Below are 14,224 nucleotides of genomic sequence, written 5' to 3'. Positions count from 1 at the left end.
GACGGAATCCGCGCCGGCGAGATGCTCCCCGCACAGATGCAAACATCTGGCCAAGCCGCAACCACCGAGAGCTTCGTGCATGGCCGTGTTATGGTGGCGAGACGAGCGGCGCGTCAGTGGAGCTGAACGACGGACGATGAGCCCGATTAATGGTGCAGTGGTGGAGCGCGGTGGGGACACCATGACAATATTGCAACCATCATCACGATTTGCTAGAACCGGCGTCGTATTTTGCTGGAACCAGAGACCGCGGTTGCTGGAAGCACCCCCATCACAAAATCGATGAAATGCTACGACCAGCTTGGTGATTTGCTGGAACCGGCTTTCCTCCCTCAATGGTGACCATGGTGACCACGGGGAATGTTACAACCACATCCTTTTTTGCTACAACCACATCCTGTTTTTGCTACCACCGGCGACTTTTTTGCTACATGCGTGGCAGACGACGGGCACGGATGCTTCAACCTGATATGGAGAAAAGCTTCAACTCACCTAGGAGAAGTTACAACCGGTGGCCGAAAAAGCTTCAACAGGCATAGTGGAAAAAGCTTCAACCCCCATGAAAAAGCTTCACCCGTGGAAGAATGCTTCAACCGGCGTAGGAAATGATTCAACCGGCATAGGAAATGCTTCAACCAGAGGTTAAAAAAGCTTCAACCGGGGACGAGTCCGTGGGCGCACGAGCGGCGACAGCGACGAGCGGCGACGGAGAGGGAGAGGACGGGGGTGCTGCGACGGCGAGGGAAAGGGCGTGGATGCTTCCTATTCTCGCCGGAGCACACGCACGCGGTGGCTGGGGCAGGGACACATCGCGCCGAATGAATCTGAAGCGTGGAGAGGGAGGAAGAAGATGATATGACGTGGGGGGAGGGGGGATCGGACGGCTCGGCTCCTGCCTGCTAGATCGCACGGCTGCAGGCTGACCGGGCCAAACTTCCGGCGCGTATCACTGCCCTTTTATTTTTACAGTAGTAATTTCCCCGGCAAAACACAGTACTATATGAATATAGTTTCTAAATATATATTTTTTGTCACGTATATTTAGATAGTTAAATTGTCGATCTAAAACTACGCGAATGACTTATTCACGTGGTAGAACGCAAACCCTTGCACACGCACTCACAACCTACCAACCCCGCCCCCCAAAATTCTCATTCTCAGTATCCAAAGACTCCCGTCGCTCTCGTGTCGCACCAACCAACCACACTCGAACGCCGCCGCTTCGCACGATGGCGACGGGGCACGCCTTCCGGCGCCTGGCGCGGCGGATGCTGAGCAACGTGCCGGAGTCGACCGTCTATGGGGGCCCGCGGCCGCAGGAGGCGGCGGCGGCGCGGCGCGTGACGGTGACGACCCTCCGCGGGAAGCACCGCCGGGGGGAGCCCATCACCGTCGTCACCGCCTACGACTACCCCTCCGCTGTCCACGTCGACTCCGCGGGGATCGACGTCTGCCTCGTCGGCGACTCCGCCGCCATGGTCGTCCACGGCCACGATACCACCCTCCCCATCTCCCTCGACGTCATGCTCGAGCACTGCCGCGCCGTGGCGCGAGGCGCGTCGCGGCCGCTCCTCGTCGGCGACCTCTCCTTCGGTTGCTACGAGTCCTCTTCCACGCAGGTAGTAGTTCCCCGCTGGCGTCCCTCCCATTCTCGTCCTCTCCGATTCGATCCGATGGAGATTGAAATTAAATTGCCGTAATGCCGCCCGTTAGCAATTGCTTCTTTGCCACTGCTGGTGTGGTAGGTGTGCCATGGTTTGCACTCCCCCTATTTACCTCTCCAGTTGCCATTTGCTATCGTCAGTAAGGAATTGCTATGCTTGCTCGTGTGACGGCACTAATTTTGCCAAGTCCCGTAGAATAGCGTTAGCTGTTCCCTGCTCTAAGGAGATTACCATTTTCCTTGATTGATTCCCTTCTGGTTTGTCACAACTCACAAAGCCTTTACCCTTGAGTTCAGAAAACTGATGGTGCAACCTTGATGTGCTAATAAAGTTCAATTGATCGTTGATATTGTTGTCACAATGATCTATCTGTAATTGTAGTTTTTAAGCTAAAAAGGAGGTTCAGACTCGGTTTTATTTCTTAGTTGCAAATGCAGCTACATCACTACATCTCAAAATATATAAAATGATAACCCAACTCATGAGCATGCTGAATACGATAGACATGAACATATGAGGCATATCATAGTGTATTGGTAATACGGTATCTAGATGTGTCAAATGGTATCTACAACTTCAGTGTATAAGAGCTAGGCATTTTGGGCTTGAGCTTTCATGTAATATACCTTTTCTTACAGGCTGTTGACTCTGCGGTGAGGGTGTTAAAAGAAGGTGGAATGGATGCAATCAAACTGGAAGGAGGAGCTCCATCTAGGATCAGTGCAGCTAAGGCTATTGTGGAGGCTGGAATTGCTGTCATGGGGCACGTTGGGCTTACGCCGCAGGCTATTAGTGTACTTGGTGGGTTTCGACCACAGGGAAAGACAGTTGATAGTGCTATAAAGGTGCCTAGTTTGTTTTTGCTGGCAATTTGGCTGTTAGCATGTATCATGACCTGTGTCTTGACATACATTTTGCTCCATGTTATTCTGCTTCTGTGTACAGGTTGTAGAGACAGCACTCGCGTTGCAAGAGGCTGGTTGCTTCTCGGTTGTGTTGGAGTGTGTGCCAGCTCCGGTGGCAGCAGCTGCAACATCAGCATTGAAAATCCCAACCATCGGCATCGGTGCTGGGCCATTCTGCAGTGGGCAGGTACGATTATTCGTCCTGCTCTATCCATACATTGAATCTGATCTTGATTTTCAAGGAATCATAATTTTGTTAGTTGTATTTTTTCTATTTATGTAAGCATTTCCTCACCGCATGCGCAATCTATGCTTCATTTTTTCCTTTGCGATAAAGTAGCAGTGTATGCTTGACTTTAGCACAGTAAGCACCTTTTCCCTGACAACTTAAAACAATTGTGCCAAAAGAAGCCTAGTCAAATCTGCCACTTGAGTGCTACGCATCGTCTTGGTCTTACATATTTTGTTATCACCATGCAAAAAGAAAAAGATACGTGTTTCCATGTATTCCAAAACCAGAAAATTGGCGTCTATGTTTATTCAGAAACTCTCGTGTCAACACATTTGTCATGCAGGTCTTGGTGTACCATGACTTGTTAGGGATGATGCAGCATCCACACCATGCCAAGGTAAACGAGGCCGTCCATTTCAGCGTTGCCCAGAAATTTTACCATGTTATGCCATTTGTGCCGAGCTCAAGTCTACAATTTGCTCTGCCTGCAGGTGACACCGAAATTCTGCAAGCAATTCGGCAACGTCGGCAGTGTCATTAACAAGGCGCTCTCAGACTACAAGCAAGAGGTGGAGACACGGTCTTTCCCTGGCCCGAGTCACACCCCGTATAAAATCACCGCAACAGATGTTGATGGCTTTGCCAATGCGCTACAGAAGATGGGTTTGGGTGAGGCTGCGGACGCTGCGGCTGCCGCTGCTGAGAACTCGGAAAATGATGGAAAACCGAGCGAAAACAGTTGATTTCAGTTAAATCTATCAAACTGAAAGCCTTTGGCAATGTTGGCTGATGTCAGGTGATTGCACGTATCGTCTGCCTTTGAATAAATATATAAACAGCTGCTGTTGTACGTAGAGAAAACTCAATGTTTTTCAATTTGGCAGCTGCTACTTAAAAATGAGACTTGAGCTTTAATTTGATGGTGAAAGGGACTGATGTTGTGAGCTCTGGCCCTACACAAAGAGTGAACTCTGTCAACAAAATAAATTGGCTGTGGGCAATTGTCTGGTCAAGTAATAAGAACCAAAAAAATAGATACGAGCTGTTTCAATCTATATATGTTCTTCCAGTTATCCGATTCATTGACCATTTTCAAATAAAATACAAGTACACCGTCTAATTCATGATCAACTCAGACCAACAAACTTTCTTACAGTAGTTTGTTGTACATACATTGGCAGCAAATGCTCAGTATACATGTACGCCGACAAGCATTCTTCGGGGCACTGTCTAAAGTCAAATTCTGAGAAAGGAAACAGGAACATCTTGCAGAACCCCCGCATGCCCGTGTGCCTCCTAAATCCTCATGCACTGTCAAACCATGGGCAATCGAATCGAATGTGCGCATTACCTATTTTTTTTACAAACATACATGCGAGACCTCTCGCCGTTTGCAGCGCTGTATGACATTCTTTAGTTAGAATATTGGCATGTTCAGCTGATTTTTTTAAGACATCAAGTATGCACAATGCGCCGAGTCAACTGGATGAGTAGATGAATAAGAAACTCTCCATGAGGAACGCGCGACAGTGCTCATACTTGTGCTTTGTGAGAATGAATCTCTTGTACCAAAAATGAACCTCATGTCGAGCTAAACTTTGTAATCCTGGAGTAATCACCAACATTGGCAACAAACAGCGGATCTTTCTCACCGCCGAAGACCGTTTTTTCGCCTGCTTGCTCCAATTCTTTTGTCAAGTCATCCATTGTTTTCTTTAGGTTGGCTTTGCTCATTTGTCCCCCTTCGCTCATTGAGATGCCAACCATGGTGATTTTGGGGAGAAGAGGGTTTTCTTGGAAATCATTGTTCATGCTTGAATCATATCTGTGTATCAAACCAAGAGGACTCAAAAACAGGTTGACAGACACTCCAAATAAATCGTAACCAAACAATAGTAGGATAAATATGGTTATAAAACATTTTTTGCTCTAATAGTTTAAGCCATGTGTGGTCCAGTATTAAGTGACTTCATGTGAGATCATTATTTCACCAGAAATGTGTGCGCCACACAACGCATGCTTTTGTGAATGACAATGAACGAGAAAGGGGAAAGAGGGTGCCATTGAAGAACAAACCTTCTGGATCTGGAGTCATTTTCTTGCCTTTTGAACATTCTATCATGCCCTGGCCAAATATTAGAAAGTAGATTGCTAAATGGGAAATGAGACTGGCCATGATCTCGGCTATTTTGTTTTCTATGGTTGCCGCTATCAATGTTTGGCTCCAAAGTTTGAGATTGCTGATCAACTGGACAGCAGTCAGCATCCTTAGAGGCAGTCGAAGTATTACTGGAGGTAGCAATCCTGTCAACTGAAACTGCAGTCCTGGAAGGTTTGAACAAAATATAGATGTTAGTAGTTCAAAATGAAGGCGATGCAAAGGCTATAATGAAGAGACACTAATCAAATACTCCCTCCGTCCCAAACTAAGTGTCTTAACCTTAGTACAACTTTGTACTAAAGCTAATACAAAGTTGAGACTTATTTTGGGATGGAGGGAGTACTAGATTATTCTATTACTGATACAACAAGGAGATGGGTTTTGCTTGTTCAATAGTTTCAAAAGTTCCTATTTGTAGCTCTCCTAAAGATAAGTTCGGCTTCCTCCCTTGAGTCCAGATAATTGAATATCTATAATACAATAACCGCCTCCAAATGAACCTAGAGGCTTGGCATTTTAAAAATTTATATACTATGTATGGCCATCAAGCTATCAAGTTATGATACAATACTACATTTTAACAACTTGGGTAGTCAGTCTCCCTCCATAAGTCACTACAGAAGGAACAGTTCTACAAAAATAGAAGAAATAGGCTAATATAAGTGTGGCGCTGCATCTGTACCTTTCTTCAAATGAGTCAACAACATAAGGAAAATGTGGTTGTATGCCAGTAGCTCTTCTGAGCCACTTATTTCCTAAAAGTAATTTATCAACAACATCAAGACACTGGATCTCAGCAGCTTTTGTTACAACACTTAATGGTATTCCAGCTGGACCAATCTCATTCATCAATTCTTGCATCTGCATAACAGTTACTCAAAGTATGAGGCCAACAGTCTGCAAATAGGAATTTAAACATTTTCTATGCATTGAATGATCATAGCACCTCTGGGGGCTCAAGCAAGCTGTCTGCACTTTCTTCAAGTATTTCTGATGTTAAACTATCATCAACAATATCTCTTCTACGTTGTATATGGCGGTTTTGAATCATTGAATGAAAATGCTGATCCATTGAACCTTCGAGAATATTGTCCAGCAAGTTTTTATCAAAAAAGTATGGTGAATACCTGAAATCATGAGCAGCGAAATTCATGTTATGCTTCCATGAAATATTTAAGACATAACAATTTTCTATTTTCTCCTGGCATAGGCAGAAGTGTCTAGTATGCACAAGAATCAACATAAATAGCACATGAAAAATCATGGCAGTCTATAAGCACACGTAAATGGACCATATGCAGATAACCTAATCTAATTGACATTTGACAGGAACCAAGGATATCATGAAGAAAAGGGAAATTGTTAAACAGAAGCATACTTGACAAAAAAACGAATTAGCTAGAAAAGGGAAACAAATGTAAATCTTAAAGGTGGATCTCCAGAGTGACATTTCTGGAGAGAAATAAATTAAAAGGGCAACATTGTTGGGTTGTCAATAATGTCTGCTCACATGAAAAGATGCATGTCAAACATAACACAAACTGAACACAGTGGTAGCATGCTGGCAGAGTATAACCTGGCATAATAGTGGGGAAATGATCAATAAAGAATCAAGAATTTAATCCATACCATCTAATTCCATCATTCGTTGCCACTGCAATATTCAAATTTTGAGCACTAAAAACAGGAACACCGGCAAGTTTTTTCCTTTTTCCCCTTTGTGGGATTGACTTTAAGAGCTTATTAGCAGCTTTGACCTAAAAGGAGAAGAAAATTAGTTTCTGTTCACATGTTAAGTTATCTGCAAAAACTAAAATATGTAAGCACAAACCTGCTTCTCGTTTGGAACAAACTGGAACATGTGAGGCTTTTCCTGCAAAACAACAATTTTCCTGAATACATTGAACGCAACATGCCATATGTGTAATGCTTAAAAGTAAAAAAGAAGATATATCGAAGGGAGGTTCTCTTTAACCTTCACACCTTGTATTGTGTGTATATATATTGGGCCATAACAATACACCAAGCATAGTGCATCACATTTATGAATATGATGCAGAAAAATAGAAGAGCGCAACTGTTATGGATCTTGGTCTAACGAGTAGTTTGGATAGGATGATGGTCCGAAGATCGGGGATAGGGCACTTGCCCACTACTGTCTGGTGCCTGGCCTCGCACCCAGTAAAGAAGAGAGGCTCTGAGGCTTATTGGATCTTTGTTAATTCACTGACCCTAAAGACGAGTGCGCGCTTGTCCTTTATATAGAACAGCTAACTTGCTCCACAACTCGGATCACAACAGAAACTCGCGCGTTGCTGCGGGAATTGGTGGATGAAAATTTGGGTTGATAACATGAGAATACAAATTTAAAATGAATGACTTATTATATTTGATTGTATAGTTGTAACAAATATTTATTGAATATAGGTAGCATAATTAAATGGAAAACATTTTGCCATACATGGTTGAATGTTGTGGTGGATCTTTTCTCATGCATGATTGCATGCTGAGGTGGGCCTTATCCCATTCATATTTATGGTGAGGTGGCATGCTTGCATGTTGAGATGAATAAGTTAGTGGGAATGACTCTCTTAGGTATGTAGGATAGGATTCCTAAATCCTAATTTAATTAGACTCTGCTTAGTTTTAACTTTTAGAGGAGAATTCATATCCAACATGGGCATTTAAGCTCTTTCTACTCTACCCTACACCTTTCTGAATATGCACGTACAAGCCTATTACTGCTACCAGCTTGCCGCACGGCCACTGCAACCAAGACGCATGCAGATAATGGGGGTTTTCAATGCCAGTCCTATAAAAGCAGGCTATAAACTTAATGTTCAATAAAGAAAAAAGTTAAGTTTGACATGAACTATTGAAACATTTAACTGTAGAGTACAAATATTGTTATGTTGCACAACAAATGAATAGACATTCTCAAAGAGCAAACTGGAATTAAATAGCCAAATAGCATCTGGAAATACAAAAACACTTTTTCAAATGGTGATCTGCAGTCTGGATAGTGTCAATGTGGTATATTTCAAACCACAGCCAGCTGGTGTCAATACTCTTAAAAAATATACGCCGTAGTGTATGCGTCCATGTTGAGAAGGAAAGAATCTGGTGTCAAAACTTAGGAGTTCGGAGTTCAAATTTATATGCACATAAGCAGCTAACTAAGAATCACTTCAAAGATCCATGGAAGCTAATTTTGAAGTGTTTTTCCAAGACACGAGGTAATAACTGGATATTTTATTACTGATCAAACACATCTTAATATCATTTAGCAAATGAAAATTTAACCCTACTGGGTTATGCTATCCAGATAGAGAAGCGTTCAAGTGTTGTGTGTTAGCATACTACTATGAAGAAAAACTGTATTTGAAGTGCTCAGCAACAAAACAAAATCATACAAAGAAAACAAATTCATGCATAATAAAATATCAGTGTGACATCTAATTGCAAAAATATCACAAGAAAATTTTCTTGTTGCCATATATACCTTGAAATGTTCATAAGCTACATCAAGGCGACAAGCCCCCACCATACCACTTGGGACATTTAGCCGCTTAACATACGACACTGAAGAGGTTGAAGCGGGTTAGCTTAACATATTTCTCTCAAATAACTGAATATTTGAAGAACAAAATTGTGTAAAACCCAGAATTCACTAATCAGGCATAATATGTATCATTAATGCAAGGAAATATTTGCTTAGCAACAGTGTTATTTGTATTTTGCAGACATAAGAAATGTAAACTTGCAATGAGCATAGAACTCAATACATGATATTGATAATAAGACTCAAAGAAATGCATGATATTAAGACTCCGAGAAATGCTTTTACCCTGCCCAACAGGCAATCCTACACCTTCTATTTTGTGAGCCAGCAATTGTCCACTTCAGCATCCGGTGTACGAGTTCCGGTGTCTCTATGTGGGGGTGAGTAGGGCTGGGGGGTGATGCTCAGGTTTGGGTTCAGGAAAAACTAGAAATGCATCAGGAAATACTAGAAACACAGGGCTGCTCATCAGCTCAGCGTACTTTTCCTAGTTTTCTTGGGCCTGACTTAAGGAAGCTGGCAAGACGGGGAGGACTGTGACTCCTTGTGACATTGTCACTCTCATCTAAATGGCAGGTTGCCAAAATATCCTGAGGTTTTGTACAGAAAAATGCTCTGTGGCTGTAATGTAGCCAAAAAGAATTAATAATATACAAAGAAAACAAAAAGAACTTGGTGCACCACTTAAATAATTATTAAATTCGCAATGCATCAGCAGATAAAGAAAACAAAACATTTCATAAAGAGAATACCTGAATCATTCAGATCCATAAAAAACCTAAACACTGGATCATTGTCACTCTTCTTCAATGGTGACAATATCCTTTTAAACCATGTAGGAGTCCTGAAACATATTATTTCAAGCAAAAAGAATAGAAAATGAGCAACCAAAATATTATCACAACTACTCCCTCCGTCCCATAATATAAGAGCGTTAAAACTCCCTCCATCCTAACGCTCTTATATTATGGGACGGAGGGAGTATTACATAAGTATATGCTGCAGACAACAGTGCAAATTATGCCCTTTGAAGTAGCAAATGAGCAATCTAACTCATCAAAGTATTTAAATTACAAAAGCTTCAAATACAGTACACTTCTTTAGTCCCCTGAGTACAGACGAACTCCTTTAAAATCTATTATGATTAATAGACACCACTTACACAAAAATGGATATACTTCCTCAAGCACGCATTAAGAAGTTATGTGCAGCCAACAGTGGTGCTTTATGTACTTAGAACAATTACTACACTGCACGAATCATTTTGTTTTATATGAATGCACAACAGAATATGTCATGTACATCAACCAACTTGTAAAGCAAAAGAGCCGTGGATATGATCCCTAGAGAAAGACTACACGAGATCGGGTGACAGCTTTGATAGATTTGATCAAGAGGTGTGCTTTGCTACACCCTCTCTCCTCAATTTAAAAAGGGCAATTTAGTACTTTCTTTACTATGGCAATTTAGTACTTCTATGTGGGAACACGTATGATAATGTTGTGGGCTTTGGAGAAATACAAAGTCCCAATAAAGTGCATTACCCTCATCAAGGACATGTATGATAATGTTGTGAAAAGTGTTCGAACAAGTGATGGCAACACCGATGACTTTCCAATTAAAATATGACTGCACCAAGGGTCAGCTTTGAGCCCTTATCTTTTTGCTTTGGTGATGGATGAGGTCACAAGGGATATACAAGGGCGAGGATTGGTGTATGCTCTTTCCGGATGATGTGGTGCTAGTCGACGATAGTCGGATGGGGATTAATAAAAAGCTAGAGCTGTGGAGACAGCCTTTAGAATCGAAAGGTTTTAGGCTTAGTAGAACTAAGACCGAGTATATGAAGTGCAGTTTCAGTACTACTAGGCACGAGGAGGAAGTTAGCCTTGATGGGCGGGTGCTACCTCAGGCCACCTGTCAATATTTGGGGTCAATGCTGCAGAAGGATGGTGATATCAATGAAGATGTGATCCATCGAACCAAAGTTGTATGGATGAAGTGATGCCAAGCTTCTAGCATTCTCTGTGATAAAAGAGTTCCACAAAAGCTAAAAGGCAGGTTCTATAGGACGGCGATTCGACCTGAGATGTTGTATGGTGCTGAATGTTGGCCAAATAAAAGGCGACATGTCCAACAACTAGGTGTAGCAGAGATGCGCATGGTGAGATGGATATATGGCCACACAAGAAAGGGCGGGTCCGGAATGATGATATACGTGATAGTGTTGGGGTGGCACCGATTGAAGAGAAGCTTGTCCAACATCGTCTGAGATGGTTTGGGCCATTGTTTTTCAAGGCGTCCCTAAGGCGACGCTTAGGCGTCAGGGCGCCCTCCAACCTCAAGGTGTCGAGCTTGCCTTTGACAGCCACGAAAGGCGTCCGATTTGGAGCTTCAGGCGTCTGGAACGTCGCTTAGGCGCGCAAGGTGCCACCTTGGGCGAAATTAGATGCCATAGTCAGAGTAGGCAGCGGGAACATGGAGCTCGCGTGGGAAACTAGGGGGGGGGGGGAGGAAACAAAGGTGAAATCGCGCGCACAAGTTGCGAAGGAGGGGGGAGAAAGAGAAGCAGACCAGTCCACACCAAACGCTCGCGGAGAAAGGGCTTTCTCCTCTCTGGCAGCGGCCGGCGATTGAAGAACCACCGTCCAAGGCTTCAATCTGAGCCACCGGCATCTTCCAATCTGGTGACTGCTCCAGCGATAATGCCGGAATGATCCAAGCAGTGGGCGCACAATTATTTGAATGGGAGATGGACCAAATTAATCCATATAACTACTGGAACATTGCTACCACACATACAAATCAGTCCATGCATGACAGTGGGTTTGATTTATTGGTCAGCAATAAAATGAAGCTGCATGATTGGTTCAATTAGAACGGAGGGTGATCACAGATCACGTGTGCTATCAGTCAGGAGCCATTGCCAGCAGCGGTGAAGTACAGTACGACAAGCTTGTGTCAATCCGGTCGTGCATGCGTGATCACTAGAGTGGGTGTGCATGGGCCACTTGGTCGAGGGCCAGTGATTGTCCCAACTGGCACACAGCCTCCTCTCCTTACTTGCATGGCAGCACACTTTCTTCGGACATCATCCTCGGTGAAGTCGGTTTCTCATGTTCATCGCTATTTAACTCGCGATATATGGATGGCCTGGCCTCACGCTAGAGGAGGAAGAAGAAGCTGTGGATTCCATGGGCCCTACTGCTCCACATCACACCACATTGACCATATTACACTTATAATTTAAGTGACTAGTTTTAATCCCCACCATCGATTTGCATCGAAATGTGTACTTTTCTAAGGGGGAGTACTGAAGCAAACCTCTTTGATCAATGATTACCGACGCAAGATAAAAAACATCGTAGAGGGGAATCAAAAGATTCACATAGACATTTATGGTTACAATATTAGGGAACAGTATCGGGTTATGATGTAGGGTAGCACCTATGGTTCAATCTTGTGGCCTGACAGGGAACACTAGATGGTCTAGTAGAATGTTGACTTGCCATGTGTTTCAAAGACACCATGATTTTTCAGTGCCCTATATTAATGACGAGTTTCATGCGATTAGCAATTTGCAGAGGAGGCTGTATTAAGAAGGATTGCAGAAACAGATAGGGCATATTGTATCGCCTTTTTCACACAGATTATATAGGTTTCTGAGTCTAGAGCAGAGCACCGGAGGGGCACTGGCTCTGGCTTGTTGTACAAAGCTCCACTGGTGGGGAGCAGCATGACATCCTATGTGACAAATATGCTGAAACCTGAAGTAAAGCTACACTAAGGGTGTGTTTGTTTGCAAAGTATTTTTGCGGTTTTTTGGAAATACCATGGTTTCTGAAAGAACTTTGGTATTAAAAACTTTGAGATGTTTGGATGAAGAAAAAATAGAGGTTTTGTAAACTGCAGTATTCCAAAAACTATGGTTTTTTCACTGTTTCTGAAAAAGAGGTCTGGACCTCTTTTTTCTAAACAGAACAGAGAGAGAGCATCCAAGAGACGCAGTCGATGTTGCTGTCTACGTCAGCTAGGATTAGATGCATGTGGTTGATTTAATGAACATAAGTTGTGACACGATCTTGATCAATGTGTGCCTTCTGGTTAAATTAATCGAGCCTATGGCCGGCTGATCGCTCTGTTGATGGTTTAGGTGACGTTCATATACTTCCCAGAAGTCCAGGAGGCAGGATAGACAGGCAAATGATAAGTCAGTCTGCTACAAATCATAGCATTTAGGTGAGGATTGATAGACGCTAATTAGTCGTGCCGTGTGCCGTGTAGGTGAGTTAGTTTCAGCTTTAATCCAGCGTAACTGTCGTCAAAACTATAGTAAAAAAATACATCCGCCAAACACATGGGCAGTTTTGGTAAAACTGAGAAAAAACACGGTTTTAAGAAACTGCAGTATTCCATGCCCACAGATCAAAATACTGTGGTTTTCAATTACCACGGTTCTTTGAAAACTGTGTGGCCAAACTAAGCCTAAACGTGTAATGTCCAGCACACAACCGAAAAGGAAGCTAAAGCCTGACACATTCCCCCTCAATCCCCACTCAGCAAAAGCGAAATCTCGTCTTTGCTACCGGAAGTCCCAGCCGCATGGCTAACTTTGAGGGCCAGAGCTAAGTACATGGGAAGCAGCAGGTGAGAAGGGAAGGGTACCTGTCGGCGATGAAGTGCGGGAGGTCGAAGCGTTTGGTGACGGCCATGAGGCCGTTCCCGGAGGGGTCGAGCATGGTGAACACCTGCCCCACGAACGCGGGCCCCCCGCTCCCGCCAACCTTAATCCCTCCTCCTGCTGCCCCCTTCCCGCCGCCAGCCGCGGCCGGGCCGGCCATCAGCCGCTGCGGCTGCCGCCTGAGATTGGGCGCCGACGAGGAAGGGGAAGAGGAGGGGGCGGTGAAGGCCGAGGATACGGGGAGGAGGTGCGGAGCCGGAGACGAGGAAGATGGAGAGGAGGTGGGAAGGGGGTTGGAGGTGAGGGAGCAGTGGAAGGGGTTGGAGGAGGAGGAGGAGCTTGGCATATGATGGAGATGGACTGATGGTGGTGGCGCGGTTAGTTTTTTTTCGAGGGGGGCTGGGTGGGGGAGGTGCAGCGTGTCGTTCAACTTGGGCTTGGAATCCGGCAGGGATGGGATGGATATGCGTTGCGTCTCGCCTTCGCCTCCGCGCGCACGGCGTGCGGCGTGCCGGGTTGCGTTCGGCACCGCGTGCTTACAATGAAAAAAATAAATATAAAAGAAGTTAAAAAGGCTCTAGCGCTAACCCTTTCAATGGCAGGCGCTAATAACGGGCTTTCCACATATTAGAAACAAAGGCCCGGCCATCTCGTACAGGGAGAAAAGAGCGGAGCGCTCGGTGCCCAGGTTGACATCGATGCTGGACCCGACGCTGGGAATTAACGTGATAACTGCCGATCTATCGGGATTAAATTCCTAGCGCCCTCTTCTAGCATCTCCCATTGGAGATGCCCTAACCTCGTGGTGTCACGTTATTCTCCTCGGCCAACCGTCTTGCAGCAAAGCAATCTCGTAAAGAACTCGGCAGTGGAATTCCATAGCATTGATGACAGATTGATAGCATCACAAATATCAAACCACAATAACCATTGATCACAGAGAAACAGAATGCAGGTGAATAAAAATAGCCGTAAAACCGTGCTGTGAAAGCTCCACTCGAAACACCTGAATTTTGGAA

At 44.2% G+C, this 14,224-nt stretch overlaps 2 protein-coding genes across 2 annotated transcripts; one reads left to right on the top strand and one right to left on the bottom strand.

Annotated features, from left to right (window-relative positions):
- Positions 1-1,142: 1,142 nt before the first annotated feature.
- On the top strand, positions 1,143-3,729 carry LOC109772594 (3-methyl-2-oxobutanoate hydroxymethyltransferase 1, mitochondrial). Its single transcript, XM_020331281.4, has 5 exons — positions 1,143-1,619; positions 2,303-2,509; positions 2,610-2,756; positions 3,145-3,198; positions 3,293-3,729. Exons 1-5 carry the CDS (start codon positions 1,230-1,232, stop codon positions 3,542-3,544), a joined length of 1,050 nt encoding a protein of 349 aa, XP_020186870.1. The 5' UTR covers positions 1,143-1,229; the 3' UTR covers positions 3,545-3,729.
- A 117-nt stretch (positions 3,730-3,846) lies between these two features.
- Positions 3,847-13,655, bottom strand: LOC109772586 (uncharacterized). Its single transcript, XM_020331271.4, has 9 exons — positions 13,190-13,655; positions 9,277-9,368; positions 8,465-8,544; positions 6,794-6,835; positions 6,592-6,719; positions 5,909-6,089; positions 5,645-5,823; positions 4,878-5,126; positions 3,847-4,626 (listed from the first exon to the last, which is right to left on the bottom strand). The coding sequence occupies exons 1-9, from the start codon at positions 13,549-13,551 to the stop codon at positions 4,383-4,385; spliced, it is 1,557 nt and encodes a 518-aa protein (XP_020186860.1). The 5' UTR covers positions 13,552-13,655; the 3' UTR covers positions 3,847-4,382.
- Between the last annotated feature and the right edge of the window lie 569 nt (positions 13,656-14,224).

The sequence above is a fragment of the Aegilops tauschii genome, chromosome 3 (assembly GCF_002575655.3).
Source record: "Aegilops tauschii subsp. strangulata cultivar AL8/78 chromosome 3, Aet v6.0, whole genome shotgun sequence".
Taxonomy (NCBI): Eukaryota; Viridiplantae; Streptophyta; class Magnoliopsida; order Poales; family Poaceae; genus Aegilops; species Aegilops tauschii.
This window is presented reverse-complemented; position numbering and strand designations above follow the sequence as displayed.